This window comes from Alligator sinensis, unplaced genomic scaffold (genome assembly GCF_000455745.1).
Source record: "Alligator sinensis unplaced genomic scaffold, ASM45574v1 scaffold74_2, whole genome shotgun sequence".
In the NCBI taxonomy this organism is placed as follows: domain Eukaryota; kingdom Metazoa; phylum Chordata; order Crocodylia; family Alligatoridae; genus Alligator; species Alligator sinensis.
The window spans coordinates 3,440,506-3,463,143 of record NW_005841931.1 but is presented as its reverse complement, the minus strand read 5'-3'; the positions used below and the strand labels follow the sequence as shown (position 1 = coordinate 3,463,143).

At 46.5% G+C, this 22,638-nt stretch overlaps 1 protein-coding gene across 8 annotated transcripts in view; it reads left to right on the top strand.

Annotated features, from left to right (window-relative positions):
• Positions 1 to 6: 6 nt before the first annotated feature.
• The window catches only part of LOC102379178 (trichohyalin-like), a 56,586-nt gene continuing 33,954 nt past the window's right edge, over positions 7 to 22,638 (top strand). For 4 of the 8 annotated variants that reach the window (XM_025198902.1, XM_025198904.1, XM_025198901.1 and 1 more), the window contains exons 1-12: positions 7 to 688; positions 1,537 to 1,850; positions 3,472 to 3,837; positions 9,680 to 9,768; positions 9,952 to 10,129; positions 11,825 to 12,053; positions 13,857 to 14,416; positions 16,810 to 16,948; positions 17,941 to 18,134; positions 19,004 to 19,167; positions 20,612 to 20,861; positions 21,215 to 21,455. In XM_025198902.1, coding sequence (XP_025054687.1) covers positions 1,647 to 1,850; positions 3,472 to 3,837; positions 9,680 to 9,768; positions 9,952 to 10,129; positions 11,825 to 12,053; positions 13,857 to 14,416; positions 16,810 to 16,948; positions 17,941 to 18,134; positions 19,004 to 19,167; positions 20,612 to 20,861; positions 21,215 to 21,439 — 2,598 coding nt within the window. In that variant the 5' untranslated portion in view covers positions 7 to 688; positions 1,537 to 1,646 and the 3' untranslated portion in view covers positions 21,440 to 21,455. Of the gene's footprint in view, positions 689 to 1,536; positions 1,851 to 3,471; positions 3,838 to 9,679; positions 9,769 to 9,951; positions 10,130 to 11,824; positions 12,054 to 13,856; positions 14,417 to 16,809; positions 16,949 to 17,940; positions 18,135 to 19,003; positions 19,168 to 20,611; positions 20,862 to 21,214; positions 22,633 to 22,638 lie in introns of those variants that run through there. The other 4 variants (XM_025198906.1, XM_025198905.1, XM_025198900.1 and 1 more) reach the window with 4 other exon arrangements.

The window sequence follows — 22,638 nt, the reverse complement described above, 5'->3', positions numbered from 1 at the left end:
CCCCCCTGCCACCAAGCCCCTCGCTGATTGGCTGCAGGGCAGGCTGGCGCCTACCAACTCCGGGAGGGAAGGGAGGAAGGAAAGAGGCGCCGCGGAGGCAAGGGGAGCTCTAGGGCGCCTCGGCTCGCGGGAATAGCGCATCCCCGGTGTCACCGCCCTGCCACAGTCCGGCGACTAGAGCCAGCGGCCCGTTTCTGGCACGTACACACTCCTCCCTCTCACGAATGGGACCGTCCCAGACTGTACCAAGCCCCAGGCAGGGGAGATACGTCCTGGGCGCTCAACGCCGCCTGCCCAGGACTCAAGCGGGTGTTGGACGCGTCCTCCCGGGTAGCGGGCGGGCCCACGACTTCCTTCACCAAAGGGACGTGCCGGAAGAAGCTCTTCCTCTAGGGCTCCAGTTGGTTCCGTCCTCGGCGTCTGGTTGCCAGGCAACGCGGTGGGGCGCGCCCATTCCGGCGGAGGGGGGTGCCCCTCCGGGTGGTGCTGCCCGCTCGCGCGGGGACAGCGGGGCGTCGTGGCACAGGTGAGGCCTCGCCGGCCTCTCGGGGGCGCCGCCGGCTGCCTCCACGCCCTGAGGGCCCGGCCGCCTTGGGGAAACCGGAGAGAAACCAGCGCCGTGCACGTACAGTGCAGCCCCGCGCGTCATGAATGTAACGTGTGCCGGGGGTTAAACGGGCCTAGCTAGGTAACCCCCGGGAGCTCGACCCAGCATCCCCCCTCGGTCCTGCTTTATACCCCTTCCCCGGTTTTAAACCCTTCGTGTGTCCCCTGCTTTCTGAATGAGGACCGGACTGCAAGAAGTCCTGTTTTTCAGTTCATTGGTGGAAATGCACGTCAATCATTTGTCCTCGCGACTCTATTGGCTGTGCGTAGAGGTAGGGCGGTGCGCAGCCGGGAGGAGCAGCATTGGGAGCCAGGTTGCCAGGTCTTAAATATGAAATGATAAAATTGGAAGTTCACAACGATCATATTTGCTGAAAAACTATCATACGCTGAAAAAATATGCAAACAAGTATGCAAGTAAATCTTATTTCCTTTCTGTTGCTCATTGTATGTCGCCAGTAAGAACTGGGTCATCAAAGTTGAAGCATGGCTTTATTTGGAGGTAAGCTGTCATAACAAAGTACTGATAGCAAACCCAACATCAGGTTAAGGCTCTCTGAGAACCACTTGGGTTTTGCATATGCTGCACCACTGAGCTGCCTAAAAAAGTATGGTACATTTTGAGCATTTTCACTGATACTGATCGTATGTCATATAAGAGTTGAAATTATCTTACAAATACATCTCATATTATTATACACCTGGCAACACTGGAGGCGGCCTTGTTGTGGTGGCCCCACCCCTTGCTGCTGACTGGCCAAGGTCGGTAGTGGCCCCACCCCTCCCCACTGGTTGACTGTGGGGGCCTATGGTCATTTCCTCCCCCATGCCCAAAGGGATGTCTTGTATTCTGGGGATGTCTCAGAGGCCACCCTAGGTCTGGTGCAGTTCTTTGCTGTGGAAAAATGTGTCTGTTGTATTTTTCTGCAGGCCAAAAAAAAAGAGGAGGGAATGCTGAGAGCTGGCATTTTCCAACGGTGCCTCAAGTCTGTCCGGGGTGCTCCCCATTCTAGAAAGGTTGAGAACCACTGGGTTAAGCCATGCCAGCCCTTCAGCGTGCCAACTGCCCTGCATCGCCCATGTTTGGTCATCTCCATGATGGAAATATTACATTTGTCATTGGTGTGTCAAACACCACATCTTCCAAGCTGTGTTTCCTGAAGGAGCAGCTCATAAAGGCTCTCTTCTCAATGTCCAGCAGCCCAGCTGAATCCAAGTTCAACATCATAAGCTTTGCTGGCAAGGTAAAGCTAATGCAGTTGTGACTGAGTGCAGGATTACACTGTTAGAAGCAGGGCCAGTGAGAAGGCATAAATGGAAACAATGCTGATCTCTGTTACTGTGTTTAAGTCTTAGCATTTTGTTAGACCAGGTGATTCGCAGCCAGGGTGCCATGGCACCCTGGGGTGTCTTGAGATCCTTTCAAGAGTGTCATTGGTTGTCATGCAGTGTTAGCATGGTGTGTAAGCATGATTCACAAACTAAAACTTGAGTTTCCACGTAGGAATGCACAGTGTTAAAAACACTGTGGTCTTTTGTGGTGTTTCTGAGTTCTTTGCAACAGACAAATCACTCTAGTATTTTTCTGCTGTCAAAAAAAAAGTCTCAAAACTAAGAGCTGGCATTTTCCAAGAGGTGCCTCAAGGCTGGGGAGGAGTGCCTCAAGTCCAAAAAGGCTGAGGATCACTAACCTCTGTCAGGTGAGGTGGCTGCAACATATCAATGGCCACTGATAGGGTGAAACAAGTGTAAGGTAAGAGTTACAAAATGCATATTACATTACCCACCCACTCTCCCTCCAGCTATGGGATTATCCCCTTGTATATTTTCTTGGGTGCCTGGTTGCATTGCTGGCCTGGATTAATCCCACTCGTGCTTAATTGCTGAGAGTAGTAGCAGTATATGGGATAGAGGCATTTTCAAATCCCGTGGAACCTCTTGTCTACTCTTTTGCATGGCAACACCCCCAAATCACTAACCTGGAAGAGTAATCACATGCAATAGCAACGTCAGCCTCTCAGCTCTAGGAACAAATCAAAGGGGCTGAGTTTTGCTGGAAGGTATATTGGTTTTTATTTTTTTGTTGTGCTGCTTGTCACTTGTTCAGTTCTCTGTGCCTTTCAAATACTGCTCAGTCTCTTCCTCATCTTCTGAACTAGTAAAAGCTGGCTTTCACCCTGCCTGAATTCCTTAAATTCCTTCTTTAAGTTCTGGGACCTGGAACCTCGTCCTCTGGCATCTCCTTTTAGATGGTTCACTGCCAGTTTAACATAGCAAAAACTGAACTCCTAACCCGTCTCCTGAACTCATTCTTCCTCCCATTTTCCGTCACCGTTATCAATTCTATAATTACATCCTCTTTTCACTCCAGCCCAGAACATTCTATTCTGTTTGAAACATCCCTCTCTGTACCTTGCATGTCCAGGAAAAATGCCAAACTTGCTGTTATCTCCCTAGTTCTGATATTTGGCCTTTTCTTTGTGTCCATGATTGAAATAACCCTAGAACAGAGGAGCTTGAAGTAATATTAATTTAAATAGTGACTAAGATCAGTGAACTTGCAGTTACCACACTGATTACAGAGACAGTACATAGGAAAATGTGCAGTGTTAATTTTAGCCTCATCACTGACATCATTATGGCCCTTGGTGTTAGAAAATACACAGCAATTCTCCTCAGACACCTCTGAAAGACCAGCATTGCATTTTCATTTCTATACTGAGAATTTTCTGGGTTTTTACAACATCCCCTGTTAAGCAGAAAGTGCCACGTTTTTTATCAGTTTTTCAAAAGTTTTGTTATAAAATATTTCCTTTTTGAATTGCTTTTTTTTTTAGTTGGGTTAAAATTTTGTCTTTTGTGCAGGTGGTAAAATGGTGCAGTAAGTTAGTCAAATGTTCTCTCAGTACCGTCACTGAAGCAGCAGCATGGATTAGAGCCCTGCAGTGCGGGGATGGTGCAGAAGTTGTGTGCGCCTTGGCTGCAGCATTTGAAGATCCCGGGTGTCAGGCAGTGTACCTGGTCACAGATGCTGTCCTTGAGAGCGCTTCAGAGGAAATCTGTCACTTTCTTATAGAGACTGGGGAGTCACGCCCTGTGCACATTGTATACCTGGTGGGAAATCCAGGTGATTTTGAAAGCCACACACAAAAAATAATGGAAAAAGTAGCCAGACAGTCTGGAGGATCCTTTCGGGTGATCAGCCTCCACACAGCTAGTGCTTCAGATGAGGTAAGTCAATAACAGCAGATTCAGGTGAAAAGGGTGAAACAGAGTGTGTTCAGAGAGACAACATTTCACAAAACTGAGCCAGTCAGAGACACATCTCTCCTGCATTCTGAAAAGTTTACTGCATATTCTATCTGGCTTCCTGCAAACAAAGCTTTCCATGAATAACACAAGGCAATAGATTCCGAAACTCTCTTACGGGTTTTCTTTGAAATCCCAAGGCTGTTCACATGCTGTTCTAATGAATACAAAGTATTCATCACTTAGTTTCATAACTGGGAGTGCAGCACTGGCAGCCCCTAGGTGGCAAGTGAACTTCTCATGTCGTTCTTGAACTATATCTAAGAACAGTTCTTGGGATAACATTCAATTGTAATAGGGTAAAACTCAGTTTACTCCACCAGATCTGAGATTAGCCTATAAAGCAGACTTTAGAAGGCTTCTGTTATTAGATTTTAGTATGAGGCAGGTGAGGACATTGTGATGTGGAAGGAGATCTTGCAGGAACTGTATGGAAAAAATGAATCCCATGGCCCCTGCCACTTGATTTTATGTTTACTTTGCTAGCTGGCCCTGAAGCAGTGATGGCTGAGATTCCTTCTGAGCTGTCCTGCTGCTATTTAGTCTACCATCAGGCAGGTCATGTTGAATATTGCCTTTTTAAATAAAAATAACAATAATATAAAACAGTTAACTTTTTAAACCGCTATGACTAATAACAGCAGCTGGTATATGATTTGCAATTTTTTTCATCATATTGCCCACTTGTTAGTAAAAGGATTATGTGGTACACTATTCTCCCTTCTTTTCACAATCATGTAATAGCTTTGTAGTAACTACACAACTGCTTATGTGGAATAGGAGGAAACTAATTAGGTATGTGTTTTATATGTGGTTCATGGAACACACATTTTGTCTTTTTTGGAGGAAAGTGGAGTATTCATTAATATGTCAATATTTTGGGGGGGGGGGTGATCTCTTCTTCCCTTCTGTTCTCCCTCTCTCTTCCTTTCTTTCCCTTCCTCCCCACCTTTTAACTTCCCTATTTATGGTCCTTTTCGTCCTTCTGATCCCTTTCCCATGTTACTTAGCCATCTGGCCCTATTCTCCATCCTACTGCCATGGACATTCCTCTCCCAGTGATGGTTTGGTCTTAGAAGGCTGCTTCTGGTTTTCTCAGTTGGTTCCACTAAGCTGACTTCTCACATCCAGTTTTTTTCACAAACTTCATGACTTTTGTTTGTATAGGAGATCTTGGAAACCTGTAAAAGAAGCTGGAAACTGGAAGAGGTGACACCATGGGTAGAAACATACACATCCCACCACAGCTGATCCACTTTATTGGGTGATGTGTTCCCCTTGCCTAGGGATTCCCTGTGTCCCTTGCTGCCTTGTTATCAAGACCCATGCCAGGTCCCTCACTGACCTGTGCTTCACACGGAGGCACAGGTCAGGATGGATCTTGGCATGGGACAGAGCAGTGGTGCAGTGCCTTGTAAAAGCCAGGGAATCCCTAACACCCCTGTGCCTCCACAATGGACTCCATGCCAGCCCATGCTTCACATAGAGGTATGGGTCAGCACAGGTCCTGTTGTGGAAACATGACACTGGGAATTTCCTGGCTCCAACGCCACCCCATGCCTCCTTGCCAGGACCCATGCTTTATGCGGAGGCACAGATCAGCACAGGGCAGTGCAGAGGTGTGGGGTGATGTGGGAAACAGGGAGTGCCTGGAGTCTCATGACTCCACTTGGGACCCACATAACCTGTGCTTCATGCAGAAGCACAAGTCAGCACGGGGCAGGGTGGAAGTGTGGGGTGGCACAAGAGCTGGGGAAGCCCTGGTGTCTGGTGCCTCTGCGCTGGGACCCAAGGTGACCCGTGCCTCCAAGTGAAACCCAACCTTTCCCCACTTACCCAGATCTCTGTTACCTCAAAGCTCCTGAGCACATATCTGGGTAAGCAGGGAGACCCTGACTGTTCCTGCTTAACCAGACTTGTCCCTAGAAATCCCCAGGGGCATGTCTGGGTAAGTAGGGAAACCCTGACTTTCCCTGCTTACTGAAGTGCGTCTTTGAAGATCCTGATGGTGCATCTCAGTAACCAAGGAAAGCTGGGCAGGTGCTCCAACAACTTGAGGGGCCCAGTTCTGCTCAGGAATTTCCAGGGTGGATACTGGGCCCCTCAAGCTCCCAGAGCAGGCAGCTGAGAATGCAGGTAGCTTTGGACTGTCTGTACTGTCCTGCCATAAGCAAATGGATGTCTGCCACAGCAAAGAGGCACAAATTATTACTACCTTTTGTAGCAGCCACAAATTTGGGCATTTTGGACATGGCAGGAAGTATGGACATCTGTTTGTTTTCACTTTGTGCTGCCATAAAAATGTTTATAATTTCATAGTTGGTAGGGTTAGAAGGGACCTGAGCAGATCATCAGGTCCGACCCCCTGCCATGGCAGGAAAGAATGTTGGGGTTAAATGACCCCGGCCAGGTGATTATCTAGCCTTCTTTTGAAGAACCCCAGGGTAGGAGCAAGCACCACTTCCCTTGGAAGTTGGTTCCAGATCCTAGCCGCCCTGACTGTGAAGTAGTGCTTCCTGATGTCCAGCCTGAACCTATTCTCAGTCAACTTGTGGCCGTTATTCCTAGTTACTCCTGGTAGTGTTCGGGGAACAGGGACTCTCCCATTCCCCACTGGTCCTCCCTGGTAAGTTTATAGATGGCCACCAGATCCCCTCTCAGCCTTGTGGAGGCTGAACAGGTTCAGGTCCCGTAGCCTCTCCTCATAGGGCCTGCCCTGCTGCCCCCTGACCATGTGAGTGACCCTCCTTTGGACCTTCTCAATGCTGTCCACATCCCTCCTGAAGTGCGGCGCCCTGAACTGGACGCAGTACTCCAACTGCGGCCTGAGCAATGTCGCATAGAGGGGAAGGATCACCTCCTTGGCCCTGCTTGTGATGCATCTGTGGATGCATGACAAGGTGTGGTTAGCCTTACTGACCACATCCTTGCATTGGCGGCCCATGTTCATCTTGGAATCAATAACGATTCCAAGATCTTTTTCTGCCTCTGTGCTGACGAGAGGGGAGTTCCCCAGCCAGTAGGTATGCTGCTGGTTCTTCCTCCCTAGGTGCAGTACCTTGAACTTTTCAGTATTGAATCCCATCCTATTCTCATCCACCCATACCTGTAACCTGTCTAGATCTAGTTGCAGCCTGTCCCTCTCCTCCAGTGTGCCCACTTCTCCCCACATCTTAGTGTCATCTGTGAATTTGAACAAGGTGCTTTTCACCCCCTCGTCCAAGTTGCTGATGAAGTCGTTAAACAGAGTGGGCCTGAGCACAGAGTCTTGGAGGACCCCACTGCCCATGTCACTCCAGGTCGAAAATGATCTGTCCACCACCACTCTCTGGGTGCGACCCTCCAGCCGATTTGCAACCCGTCTGACTGTGTAGGCATCAACACCACAGGTGCCTAACTTTTAACAAGAATGGGGTAAGAGACAGTGTCGAAGGCCTTCCTAAAGTCCAGAAAGACTACATCCACTGCGACACCTGCATCTAAGGATTTTGTGACCCAGTCATAGAAGGCCACCAGGTTGGTGTGACAGGACCTGCCCCTAATGAACCCATGTTGGTTGCCCCTAAGCATAATCTCCCCTGCTGGTCCCATGCAGATGTGCTCCTGGATAATTTTCTCAAAGAGCTTCCCCAGGACCAAAGTAAGACTAGCAGGCCTATAGTTTCCCAGGTCCTCTTTCCTCCCATTTTTGAAAATGGGGAGCATGTTGGCCCTTTTCCAGTCCTCTGGCACCTGGCCAAAGCACCATGAGTGCTTGTAAAGCCATGCCAGGGGTCCTGCAATGACCTCTGCCAATTCTCTCAGCACCCTGGGGTGGAGATCACCTGGACCTGCTGATTTGAACATATCCAGCCCCACCAGAAGTTCCCTAACTAGGTCCTCCCTGATCCTAGCCCTGGCTGTGCCTCTCCTGAGTCCTGGAATCCTGGTGGGGGGGATGTCTCGGTCCCTGCTCAGAAAAATGGAAGCAAAGAATTTGTTAAAGAGGTCATCTTTGTCGTCTGGTGCAACCACCAGCTTGCCAAGCATGTCCTGCAGGGGCCCCACGTTACCGGCTTTCTTTTTACTCCCTATGTATTTAAAAAAGGACTTCTTGTTATCTTTGATCCTGGTCACTAGTTCTAGTTCTGTCTCCGCCTTAGCCTTTCTAACAGCCCCCCTACAGTCTTGAGCAATGGAGGTATAATCCTCCTTGGTGTTGGCCCCTTTCTTCCATCGGGTGTATGCCTCCTTTTTAGCTTTCAGATGTTCCTGAATGCCTTTGGTGAGCCATGGGGGCTTTTGAGCACTCTTGCCCCCTTTGACTCACGTTGGGATTGTCACCCTTTGGGCTCGGAGGATTGTCTCCTTGAGGAACGACCACTTGTCTTGGACTCCCAACTCCCCTCCCCTCCCGGACCTCAGTGCCTCCCTGAATAATCTCTTTAGCTCATTGAAATCAGCCCTTCTGAAGTCAATGGCTGCTGCTTTGCTGCAGGCCTTTGACATCCTGTGCTGGATGGTGAATTCCAGTAGGCGATGATCGCTATTGCCCAGGTGGTTGAGAACCCGCAGTCCCCTCAACCAGGTTGTTGCCTATGGCCAGGACCAGGTCCAACAAGGCATTTCCCCTGGTGGGACTGTGCACCTCCTGGGTTAGGTGGAGGTCCTGTATCTCGGCTAGGAACCTCCTGGAACGGTCCGACCTGGCTGACTGCTCCTCCCAGCAGATGTCTGGGTAGTTTAGGTCACCCATGATGACCTAACCACCTCCACAAGCTGACCTGAGAATTCCCGGTCCAGCTTTTCCCCCTGGTTGGGTGGTTGATAGTAGACACCCACCGTTAAGTCCCTTTTCCCCCAACCCCCTTGTATTCTAACCCAGAGCACTTCAGTGTGCCCCTCCTCTGACCCCGTGCTGTTTGTTGAGGACATGTATTGCTCTTTGACGTACAACACCCCACCCCCGCCTTTCCTCCCCATTCTATCCCACCTGTACAGCCTATAGCCCTTGATGTTTACTGCCCAGTCAGGGGTTGAATCCTACCAGGTTTCAGTGAGCCCTACTATGTACGGGTTTGTGTTAGCTAGCAGGAGGGCAAAAGTTCCTCCTGCTTGTTCCCCATGCTACGAGCATTAGTGTAGAGGCATTTAAGGCCTCATTTATGGTGGCACAAAGGCAACCAAAGCAAAAGTCTGTTTCCACCCCATCTGACCGCTAGGGGGTCTATTACCACCAAGCCACTCTGAGAAATGTGTGAATCTTCCATCTTCAAAGCTCTTCATAGATATTTAACTAACTGTAAGGCAGTTGGGTCAGACTCATTTAAAAATAATATTCTTTACTGTATTCTCCCCCTGAGGACAGCAACCAAATGATTATTAGATCTGAAGTAGGATCAAATGAATACTTGCCCAGTCTGAAAATATTCAGATCTGTCCTTTGTGGCATGGGGCCTGGACCCTGATTGAAAGAATTAGTGATTCAAATGCTGTATGGCCTCTGTTCTTTGGTAAAGTATAATATTTTTATTTTGTGTTGTATAATGTTTTAATTTATGTTATGGGAATGTCTCTCCTTTTTAACATTTTGATAACTGAAAATGGGAGAAAACAACTGATGGGTGCTTACAGGTGTTGAAATAGCACAGCATTGGGTATGGTAGAAGTAGCTAGACAAATCATTTGTCTTGAAGGTGAACTGAAAATCTATATATGAAATAACTGTTTAAAGATTTAGATTTCATTAAAAAAATTCCTTTCCTACTTCCCATTCCTTTTCCAGGTAAACACCAAATGCTCAAATGTCCACTGTTGCAGCGCAGTCACTAATCCCTCAGGTTGTTCGTTGCTGTTGGGGTGCCCCAAAAAACAGTAAGTTCAAATGTTGGAAACGGACTGCTAGATCCATAAGCTTAGCAGGCCAGTTGAAAAACTCAGGGATGGAAGCAACTGGGAATATAAGACAACTTTTGGCATTTTTTTCTCTGGTTTTGATTCTAAGGCTTTGCAGAAATCTGCCTTGCTTACCAAAGGATTTTTATCCTGTTCCCACAGCTTTCCTACTTGTGGATGGAGACCAGATCCTCCTACTCTACCCCTGGCATCGTCAGCAAAGGAGAATTTGATGGACTTATCCCTAGAGGTACCCCATTTACTGAGGGGGGCTCGGATCCTAGCCAGGAGAGAGACTGATGGGTATTACTACCAAGGCCACATTGCCCAACAGGCAAAGGTAAGTCTTCCTGAGTGGTAAGTGTAAATGACTCCCCATTGGTTACGTGCGTCTGTTCTCCCTGACCTTGGATTCCAAGGGGGTGGGTCTCTTTTGGAATACCATCTCTCTCTCTCTCTGTTGCTGGGTGGGGTTCTTTTATCATCTTTCTCTGTACTTTCTAATGACATTTGACCATTTAGTACAAGGAGTCCTACAAGCAGAAGCAACACAGAAGGCAACATACTTTTTGTGCCTGCAGCCAGTTGCTGTTCAGATTTAGCCATGTCTAGGGATCAGCTCTGAATATATCCCCTTCACCAAGCTCAAGCTTGACTGGAAGCAAAGTTGAGTAGCTAAAGAACACTTGCAGTAAAACTGAGCATATTGAAATGTTCTGGGGTCTCTGGGACTCCTTCTTCCACAGGGGTCCCTACTGACATTTGTGGTTCTTCTGAATCTCTTATCTCCCATCTCTTATCCCTCTGTCGTTACTTGGGCCCGTCTCTGCATCCAAACTCCTAGAATGTGGTAGTCTGAGCACAGGATTTTTCCCTCTCTCCTCTTTAAGGATATACAGTTACTGTGGTCTTTGTTCAGTGAGCATGGATGTTTAACAGCAATTGGACAGAGGTGCTCTCGTCTCTATTTTCCAGTTGAAAACAGGTATCTAGGAGAAGTCACTGTTTACTCAGGAATGTCATTGGTATGAGTTCTCTTTGGGTTTTATGATTACATAACTGTGGGCCTCCTTGGTGTTCCTCCCATTAGAAATATAATATCAGCAGCACTGTGTTTTCAACTGGATTTTGTACTATCTTACAAGGAAGAGCTGGTTTCAGAACCAAAATGTAGGTGACTTGAATGAAATAAATGTGACTATAGCAAAACTGTGAGTCATTTCACTGAATTAAATGTCAAATTAATCTCATGGAAGGTACTGATTTTGGGAAGGAGAGAAGATGCTGTCATAACCTTATAGAAGTTGTGAGACCTGGGCCAGGGGAAATTGCATATTTGGGGGAATGATGTTTCTGCATTTGGGGTGAGGGTGTAGGCACTCGAGGCCAGAACAGCTGAAACAGCTATTCTAGATTAACATTGCCAACCCTGGCTGAGTGTGGGAAAGACCATGTACTTTGTCTTCTTGATTAGCAGGAGAGGAAACTGGACTTGCAGAAATGAAAGAAAAGGATGTTGGCCTCTAGGCATTTGGAGGTCTTAATATTTAGATGCCCAGTAATTTGCCAGTAGTGGAACAAGGGCACTTCCTGAACCACCCTTCCTCCCCCCACACCTTTTACAGATAGAGGTTTAATCTAAAATGGTCAGAATTATAGAATTTGGGGAACTTGATTGATTTATTATTTTTTTAATATGTAACTGGGCATGTGGCAAACAACAACAACAGTCTGTCTCAGTTTCTCTTGCTGTGGAGGGGTGGTAGAATTCTTCCCTGGCACAGTGATTGTGCTGTTCCATACCCAGCAAGCGCACTACTTAGCGCATTCTAAAACTGCAGGAGGACATGGGCTGTCAAACCCTTTTAGCCACTAATGCAGTATGTTCTAAGGTTTCACTAACCATTTGCTGTTTCTTTCAATTCTTGGCATTTCTTCCTTTCCCTCTTCCTAATGGAAAGAGCTACCAGCCCTTGGGTTTGGCCATGGGTGAGACTCATGTTTGTCTGGCAAACTGCATGATTTGATCTTACAGAGGTCTGGGGAACGGTTTTTAATTGAGTTTGAGAGAAGTCGCTTACGGAAAGGCAAGGTGCAGCATCGAATGCAAGAAACCCCCCTCTATGACATCATCCAATATGAAGATGCCAGGCGATTGCCTCTAGCTCCAGGAGATAGGGTCTTGGCACCCTGGGAGCCTAAAGGTGAACGATATGGCCCAGGCACTGTACTGCAGGTTGCAGAGAGCAAAGCAGCACATTTAGGTATGGCATATTGGCTTACAATCTGCAGTTTGGTTTCACTTGTCCTCTTTTTTTTTTTTTTCACTTCTCTCTTCCTTTTCCTAAGTGACTATTTCTTATTCAGTACTAAAGTTAGCGCTGCACTATGTAGAGTTATTTTATGAACCAGGGCCTATATGATCTCTTTTTCTGCTGTGTAACTAACTGATACCACTTGACATAATGAGAACCACATACCTCGATCTCTCAGATACTTGGATATAGTGTAAACCTGTAGTTTAGACTAATTTCCAGATGCACAAAAGGTAAAATCTTGGCTTGACTCAAGTCAGTAGGATTTTTTTCTATTGATTTTGGTGAAGCCAATGATCTCTTACAGCAGGGGTGCTCAACTTCTGGCTTGTGATGCCATGTCATCTAGCCTGTGGGGTTCCTCATGGGTTCAGAAAATTTGTCAGCAGGACAGTACTAGCACTTCTCCCCCAACAACAAATTTCTGGACTATGGGGCACCCCAGGGCCTGCACACTGAATCTGGAACCTGATCCCAGTGTGCAGGACAAGGCAGGGGCAGCACCAGAGCCCAGTCCTGGCATGGGGAGACTGGGCAGGGGCAGTGTGGGGCCCCAGAACCCAATCCTGGTGCAAGAGGAGCAGGAGGGGAGGGTGCCAGCCCCCCAGGACCCAATACTAGCACAAGATAAGGGAGGGGGCAGGGCCAGTCCCCTGGGACCCAGTCTCAGCAGGACGGAGTGGTGCTGGCTCCCTGGGACCCAATCAGGGTGCAGGATGGGGTGGTGCTGGGTCCTGGGATCCAGTCCTTGTGCATGGGGCAGGAATAGGGTGGTACTGGGTCCCCAGGTCTGATCTAGCCTGCAGATGGCCAGACCCAGTCCACAGACTGACTCCACACCACCCATTTGGCCCACAGAGCCAAAAGGTTGAGCACCACTATTTTACAGTAAGTTTAAAGGAGATCACCATGAATCCTAAAAGCAACACTTGATTTAAGCTATCATAACATTTTTCTCTGCTTTCTATAGTATAAGGCAGGGTCAGTAACGTATGGCTTGTGGGGTGGATCTGGCCTGCCAAGCTACTTGTTCTGGCCCACAGAGCTAGAGAGCTTTGCTTGTGCTTATGCTTGTGGCTGTGGCCGTGCCCATGACAGGGTCAGGCGGTGAGAAGCTATACTGCACCTGGGCGACTTCTAGCCATACCCACACCACTGTCACTTCTCCCTGCTCTCCTAGCTCCAGTCTGACATGGGCCAGGTGGCTTCGCGGGTGCATCAGCGGTAGGGGGGCTTTGTCTGCATCTATGTTGGGACCCAGCAACTGTGAGCTAGGCCCACCCCATTGCCACTTCTCTGTCCTCCCAATCCCAGGCTGCAATTTGGGGTACAGCTTCTATCCATTTGGGAGCTGTGCTCCCACTGTAGCCAGGGTGGCAGAGGGTGGGAGCAGTGGTGGCACTGTGGACACAATTTTTAGATACCTGGTCCTGGTGCAGCTCCCTACCAGCTGGAAGTTGCACCCTTGCTGTAGCCAGGGAGCAGGGCGGTGGGGGCTTGGAGAAGCAGCTGCAGTGCAAGCATAGCTCCTAGCTTTCTGGCCCTGGTACAGGCATGGGGAAAGCCACCAACCTTGATGCAGTGCAGAAGCCACCTGGCCTGTGTTGGACTAGAGCTGTGGTCTTCCAGCCTGTGGCTTGTAAACGGTTGCCCATCCCTGGTATAAGGTATGGTTCATTTGATTTACAAGAGACAGGTTTTGTTTGCTTCTAAAATGTTACCCATGACTTTTTTTTTTTTTCCTGTTTGCAGTGCCTGACGACAGAGAAGTGCTTGTGAATTTCTGGAATGGGCGGACTAAGACGGTGCACGCTGACCAAGCTCTGTGGATCCCTTTGCCCTTAAGCGAGCGCATCATTCTAGAACTTCAGATGCCCTTGGCAGCCAGGCAGATGCTGGTGGAATCAAGCTCAGACTATCCCTATGTTGTGACACCTGGTTACAGAGCATCAGGGCACTGCAGACATTTAGATCCTGTTCACTGTCAGAGTGACTCACAAGTCCAGTCATATCCTGACTGCTGTTTTCTGTGTCCCTCACTTTGCCATTGCTGCCCTGTAGCCTGGGTGCCTATTAGGCCCAGGGTGAGCAGAGTTCATTCAGATGATGACCTGATCCCAGGAACAAGCCTGACCAAAGAAGAGCTGAGCAGGAAGATAGAAGAACAGCTGTCTAAAGGGAGCACCCCCATTTCAGAATGGGTCTCCAGAGAGGAAGAGAAAGAAGAGAAAAAGGGAGCAAAGGAAGGAAGTGCCCCTAAAGACTTAGAATCTTGGATGGAGGTAGGAAGCAAGGTTACAGAAGCCAAGAAGGTACGAAGTGTTTTACCTAGACCACAGTGTTACAGCCTCCTTTGGTATAGCTATAGTAATATTCTGCATTCTGTACAGAAAAATTACCAGAAATGCCTGTGCTTTGCTAAGGGCAGGAACCATAGACGGCTTTCCAATACGTTTCTGATCCTTTCTTCCTGGAGATAGTTGAAAACTGGTTTATTGCCTGGCACTGGTACGAATAGCCCCTCAGCACCTACTGTGCCACTCAGAATCATTGGATCGCAACACCCCCACTCCTTTTGTCCTTCACTGAGGAGGAAAGAGCATTGTAGAGAGAAACAGAAACCACTCTGAAATTACTATGCAGAAAGATCCCCAATTACCTCACTAAGGCATTTCTTTATCCATGACACACAACTGAATTGAGGAACTGTTCTTTATTGAACTCAGCTGTTTATGGCATGATTTTTGTTTTTTTTGGAGATATTGCCTATTGGCTCTAGAGTAATTCATATGGTGCATTTTTAATGTCAGAATTGCAAGGTCCCTGCTATGCGGCATTGGTGTATGAAGTGAAAGTGTTAAATGAACAGAGAAAGGAAACACTTTATCATATCCCTTTCTTCTCTCACTTAGTGGCCTCTAGCAATTTACATAAAGGGCAAAGGGTTTTAGAAGGACAGATTCACTTGAGTACCTGTGTTTTCATGTGCAGTTTGCTGGGATTGTGCCTACAATTCATCTCGCTGCACAATTAATTGGTAGCAGAAGTGCCTAACTGGCCATTTGCAAATGAGATAATAATTGTTTGTGCAAATAGAGGCAAACATGTTCCTGAACACAAATGAGCCTCTTTAGCTTTAACTAATTGGTCCATCAAAGATCACTAAGGCTAAAGTTAGCTGAATATTTTTTTTTTCATATACAAGCACTTTATAATTCTAACCAGCCCTTAAGCACTGTGGGTTTTTATTTTCTTTTTAGTTTGTCACAGGGGCAGATCCTGAGTTGGTATAAATTGTCGTAGCTTCTTTCATAGCTTCCTAAGGGCAGAAGGAGCCACTGTGATCTTTTAGTCTGCTTTCTTTTATAACACAAGTTATAATTTGAAATCACTTGAACTATGACAGTTTATGCTCAGTATCTATCCCCCTGGGATTTTGCAACCTAATAATGAATGTTGCTCTTTTCTGTTTAATTCAGAAGGACAAAATGCCATTAGGAAGAGGTACGCTGCATACAGGGAAACTGCAGATTTCTCAGACTTGAACCACAGCACCTTCTGTTATTCTAGTTCTGCCATTAAATCTCAGTCCCAGCCTGCTCCTGTAATTTGGGTCCCTATTGCACACCAAAATACTGCCAGGTGTGGGGTAATTTTGGAAGGCATATAAGCCTAGGAACCAGGTATTGCTACATATTTAAAGAATTCAGTTATTTCATTATTAGACTTCTTTTCTTTCTTAAACCGCAGTTTCATTAGAAAGTTTGGTTTGTAGTTCATCGCTACTGTCTTGGCAGTGGTTGTTCATCACATGAAGGCAACATTTTCCCTGTAACTGAAAGGCTAACCAGTCATTCAACTAGTGTCAGCCAAGTCTGGTTTGTACTAAAGATTAGGGCTGTGCGAAGCTTCGGTCCCTGATTTGATTTGGCAGAGATTCGTCCTTATTCGGTGGCCGAATCTTTGAATTGAATCAGAACCCTCCAAATTGATTGAGAGAGGTCCGGAAAGATTTGAAGATTCGGACTTAGAAACAACTTTTATGTTTTTCCTCCATACCTCTAGGTAGCAGGGGCTTGTGAGTGCTGCAATGCTGGGGTGCATGGAGTGTCCTATAGGAGCATGGGGGCGCTCCTCAGAGCACTTGGTAGCAGACCCAGAAGTGGACCAAAAGTGCTTTTGCTGGGGAGCGTGCAGGAGGGCCCCCCTGTGCCTCCCTGGCTCGGTGACTGATGCTTTCTGCGTCTGGGGGGGGGGGGGCCCCCCGGGGGCCCCCCCGCAGCCAAAGTAGTTCCAGTCCATTTCTGGATTCACCATCAAGCATGTGGAGGGCCCCCTGCCGCACTCCTGTGGGACACCCCAGCATCGCAGCGATCATAAGCCGCACCTGCTACCTCAAGGTATGTAGAAAAAACTTTTAAAGTTGTGTCTATGTCCAAATCGCTGATTCTCTGAATCAGCATCGAATCTTCAGATTCAGATTCCACCGAATCGAATCAGGGACAGTAATCCAAATCAACTACTCAGATTGCTGTCCCCGATTCAGGCCGAATCTGAATCAAATAGGGCCCGCTTTGAACACCCCTACTAAAGATGGAATTAGTGTGGTAAAGGCAAAATGATAAAGTAGCTTGTACAAATTCCTGTTACTGACACTTTTTCCTCACCAGTTCAGGATTTTGATAATGTTTCTTTCTGTTTCCAGAACCCTCAGGAGTTGAACTGTGCCAGAGCTGATATGGCTGTTAACACAGACAGCTGCCTAATGGAGTTAATGTACAAAGACAGAGAAGGCAAGAGGTACCATGAGGCTGACCCTGAAGCTCATTTTAAGAATGATCCAGGTATTGAAACTATATCAGTTAACAGTTCCACACAGACTTAAGACTTGCCTGTCCAGATCAGAACATTGGGCTGTCATGTTTGATCTCTTTTCTTTGGCAGCATTTAAGGCCTGGCATTTCAAAGGAAGATGAGGAAATGCTGCAATGAACCTGGCCAATTGTGTTCTATTATATATAGGTTCAATTGGTTGTGCATTTTGATGATTGCTCATCCTTCTCTCAGACATGAAAAATTTCTTCCTGGTTCCTTCAGCTGCCACTATGTGCCCTGAAGCAAGAGCTTTGATTACTTTTATCTTATCATGCACTGCTAATGTTATTAGTCTTGAGATTACCCTTGCCTTTATAAAAATCCATCTGCTTTATTTGACTTGAATGCCTGTGGCAAAGCATTGCACAGATTGACTATATTCGGTCTGTCCTCTTACATGCACTGTAATTACTGCTTTTTAATGACATTATGTAAGCCTTTGGTCTCATATATAAAAATGGACTGGTTCATAATCTAAAATACCTTTTAATTAAGATCCTTCAGATCAGTGCCTTCTTCATCTAAAATAGATTTGTAAAATACGCAGGCACTTAGCTGTAGACCAATAGTCCGAAAGCCTTCTGCAGCTTCACTAAACTGCTATTGCCTTTGCCTACTCTCTATCAGGTCTCTTACCAAGAGAGTCTGAAAGTGGAATAGCAGAGATGTACATGCCCTAACAGCCAGTATTGCAGCCCTATTCCCTACAGCAGCTCTTGTCTGTGAGCGTAGCGAATAGTCCATTGAATCCCGAGTAAAAACTCATGCTTGCCTATGTTAGCAATTTTTTTTTTTTTTTTTTTTTTTTAAAGTGGCGACCTGTTTTTTTAGTCATTGAGAAGATCTTGCTTACTTGGAGAGAAATGTTAGTAGTTATAATTTTTACATGAATAGATTTTTCCTTTTCCTTGTCCACTTTTCCTAAAGCATGTAATTGTTATCTTTCTGATGCGTCTGAAAGGTCTTTTACAGTCCAGAATTGCAGAAGCTCCAGCCCAGCAACCCCAAACAAACCCTTCCACCAAAGTCCATGCTTTCAGCACTTCTGGTCGCCAAGCTTGGTTTCACCGAGTGGATCAATCTCTAAAGAAAGACCGCTTGACTATTGAATCTATCGTGTGTGTGCGGAGACCCCACAGCGCTCCAACTGTGCAGGTTAGAAGAACCAAAAATATTCTTAGAATAAAGCAAGGCCTTTTAAATCAGTTGAATAAATTCAAGACTAACTTGTGGTGCAAAGACCTTTAAGCTAATTTCCTGAAAGGTTATTTTTATAAAATCCTAATAAGAAATACAGAAGTCTCATCTCTGATTAGCTGAGTTTCAGTGAAAGGTGAGTTGACACTTTTGCATGGTTGACTTTTAATTCACTCTTCCAGTGTCTTAGATGCAATCAGCTCTCCTTGTCCTCTAGCTTCACACCAGCATAAATTAAACAGTTTGAGTCCCTGGCCACACTCTCTTGACTGGACACTGAGGTACCCCAGCCTTATCTCTGCAGTAATGAATGGTCATACCATAGTGGGGTAGTCCTTCTGAGGCAAATTGTGCTGCTTTATGCCAGCAACAGCCTCAGTTTTCTCCATGTTGGGAAGTGACACCATGATACAAATCAGAAAGAATGTTTTTACATGTGCTCCAGGATGGAGGGATGCAGCACTTTAATTAGAGCAGCTCTGAGAGTCAAAGTGTCACTCTAGCTACAGTGCCCAGTGTCACATGTATTCAACAAGCTTTAGTTAAAGCACCCCCATCACCATTTTGAAGTGCGGGAGCACTGAATACGTGTGATGCAGAGGCTGCTGGAACGTGTTAATTAGCAAGCTCCAGCAGACTTGACTAATAGAGTCTGCTCCAATGCAGGCTAATTAGTGTGCATCGGAGCAGACGCCTGGCATATGTGTAGGTGCCCAAAGCTCCCAGTGCTTGGAAACAACGTTAGAAGGCCAAACCTTTCTGATCTTACAGGACTTGAGTTCACCGTCGAAAAATACATTACTGTTATACACGATTTTTTGTTTCAGAAATCTGCAATTACCAATGCAACTGAAGAGAGCCTGAGACAGGCAAACTTCAATGCAGCCAGGATTGAGCACAAAAGGCAGCAAGAGAAGCAGAGGCAGGTAAAGAGGGAGCAACAGCAACTGGCAGAAGGCCTGAGACACCAGCTGTTGCAAGACAACCGCAGGTAAGGATCTCCAAGGTCAGAGAGGAGCTGGAGGAGTAGAGGGGAGACTTCAGCAGCTACTAAGCATCATCCAGCCCTTTATAACCCAGCATGAGGTATTCAATAATATATGCTTCCTGAGCTTATGCTGCGATACCTTCTCTCTGTCTTTATTGCCCGTTATGCTACTAGCTGAGTGCTGATCACAGTTGCTTTCTTAACAGACTGATCCTGATAAATGCTGAGAGCTCTCTATTTTCATACACTTCAGTGGGAATGGAGGGCACTCAGAATATTGGAGCAAAACACCAGATAGTTTATTTCAGCTGTTATGGTTATGTTTATGCATCCTTTCCACCTCCTCCCCCCACCAGCTGGAGTTTAAGCTTTTCTGTTTTGACTGATGGATTCCTAGTAGCAGGTCAAGAAATCAGAAGGATCTTGTAAGCTGAAAACATTATGTATTTTAGAAGTAGAATAAAAATTAGGCCCAGCTGAGGAGACTGCATCAGCAACTCACTAGTGATACCAGCATCTGGTTGCGTACACTAGACCAGATTGTGGCTGCCCTCATCTTTAATGTAGTGGTGCAGACAGATAACTACATTTCCCAGCATGTGCTCTATCTTGATCTGATATCAGTGTATAGTGATCAAGAAAGAACACCATGTTCTGGGAACTGGAGTCTCAGGATGTAGCTCTATTTTACATTAAAGTACTTATGGCTTTGTGCTGCAAGTTAGGAGCCCTTTTACTAAGGTCTGGGCTATACTACATAGTTTTGTGGGCAGTACTCCTGTTCAACACTTACAGCTCTCTTGAGACAGCAGAGCCCCTCTTTTCTGCTGGCAGAGCAACATCAGCTTTCTGCCTAAAAGAAGGATTCTGCTGATGCCCATCAATTGGCAAAGGCATGTGTACTTATACCTTCCACTGGCTGCTGTGATTCTTTCATCAGCTAGTGTCTTCCGAAGGTTCACTGCATGCCCTGCCAGCAGCTGTTTAGTGGAGCCAGGTGGATCTGGGAGAAGCCTCATGGATTTAAATATGTCCTTGTGCCTTCCCTGTGGTGGGTGCTGTCCACTGGCAGAGCTTGTTTAGATAAAGCCTATGAACATACAGCACCCTTCAATGGGAAGAAAAGCATAATTCCATATGGGCCTGAAAATGCCAAGTGAATAGAAGGAAACAAAACATAATAACTAGTAATAGCTGCACAGTTGAAAAATTCAGCCTCATGAAAATGCAGGCAAGTGAGTTATTGCTCATTTTCAACCATCCATACCAATTACGAGCAGGAGTTTGGCCAGGACTTCCAAAATCTTTCAGAAAGTGGCACAGAACTTTTAATGGCCACACATAGTCAGGACCTCTGGTTTGTATCTCAGCCATTGACACACCTGGGGATAGTCTCTTGCTTTGTTCTTCTTTCTGAGTTGTTTTGGAAATGTACTTTTGGAAACAGGCAGAGATCTCTTCAGAGAATGTTGCAAGGGTTGGAGAAGCAGCTGGAGCACAATGAGCAGGCCTGCCAGCACATGGTGCAGCTCCAAGCTGCCAGGGCAGAGAGGAACAGAAAGGAATCCTCTCTGCAAGAGGAGGAGAAAAAGAAGGAGACTCAAAGGCTGCAGTTCCTAAAGGCACAGCGTCTGCAGAGAGAGAAAATTCTGGCAGAATATGATGACAGGATCTCTGACCAAGACAAAAAGAGACAGGTGAGGGCTGTTTCATGAATGCTTTTCTTGGACTCTTTGTAGCTCCCTGTCGCTGTCTAGCTTAGCAATATCATTTGGAGATGCTTATATAACCTGATTTTTAATGTGTGCAAACTGATGAAAAATGAGACAAGTCCACCTGGGAAAAGTCCATGTGTCTGTAACATACAGACTCTGATGATACCAACTTTCCACAACAAGAGATCACGGAGGGAACAACATACAAGCTGCTGGCTGGCAAATTCACAGCTACCCCGTCCCACTTTGTCCCAGTAACAGGCACAGGATGGACAGGACTTCTTCACAAGAGCATGAGTAGGACTTTGAACATCCTTTCACTTATTTTTCTGTAGGATTTGCTCAGGACCAGAAGGCAGTCCCGACAGGAGATCTTGAAACAAGAAGTACAGGAGCAGCACACTCAGCAGAGGAAGCATGAGGTTACCAAATGGAAAGCATTCCAAAATCGGGACCAGTTGCAGCAGAGACTGGAAAAGAAATGCCAAAAACATCGGGACCTCCAGCAGTACCTCAGGGAGCAGAGCCTTTTGATGCTCCGTGCCTCCTTGCTGTTGTAAAAAGGCTGCAGTGCAGGTAATCAGTCTCCTGAGCACTCTCTCAAGTCTGCTATATATGTTGTAGATGTGAACCAATGTGCTGGGCTTGAGTTATAATGCAGTGATGAGAAGCAGATGACAGTCATTCTTGGAAATATTTATATCTCCCCTTGAGCATAGTCAGAGTCTATTTGCAGGTACCCGTCCCTTACAAACCTTGATCTACCTACTGTGAAGACACTCAGGTCAGTAAAACTGCTGGCTGGTTTCCATTTTGTCTTATATGCTAAATATGTAGTGGCTTTGGAGGTGGACACAATCTAGAATAGAGATGAGATATAACAGGCATCAAAGGAGAGAGATGTTTGCATTTTGATGTGCTAGGACAAAAATCCAGCTCTGTTGAGTTTGACAGAACCGTCAAGCCAGGGAGCAGGAAGGTAACAGGCTGTCTCCTCTAGAAGACCACTGAGACTAGACCTGCTGCACTGTCTTCTGAACTCTTTAGTGCCAAGAAGATATAAACCAACTGAGGGAGTTCAGAGAAGAACAGCAAAATGGCAAAAGGGTTTTAGGACTAATTCATATAGGAGACAAAGAACACAAAGCATACTACTACCAAGCAAGGGGACATCAGGCTGTTAGTACTTTCAAGCTGCAAACCCAGAGGGACAAAATGCTGTATGCTAGTAAAAGTGGTATGGGTTAGGACTAGGGAGGGGAAAAGACAAACAATTAAGGCAAAAAAAGTCAGGAGAAGCTTCCTGAAAGGGAGAGTTAGCAGGCTGGTTAACTGTCCCAGGAGACAGATGGAAGCCACCCCCCATTTAAAAGTATCCTAGGAATGACCAAAGGGTTGTATTGTTGGGGATAGTCCTGGACTGGCAGAAGAATAAACCTGCTAAGTGTTTTTCTACTCCTTGTGGAACAGAGGACTGAGAGCACTTTTCTTCTGAACAAGGTTACAAAAGTGTGTTTCTATACATAAGAAGCCCTGTAGAATAGGAAAGGCAGTCCTATGGCATTCTATCAGGGGCACAACTGGGACATGGATCACTGAGGCTTGACAAGGTCCACACCAGAGACACTAGTCATGGGGTCCAGAGCAGGCAGCTGTAGGTGTAAAGGACTGGGACATATGTGATCAGCAAACTGAAGTCAGGAGCCAGCTGTTGAAAGATGGGGGTCTAGTCTGGAATCTGGAACAAGGAATCAGCAGG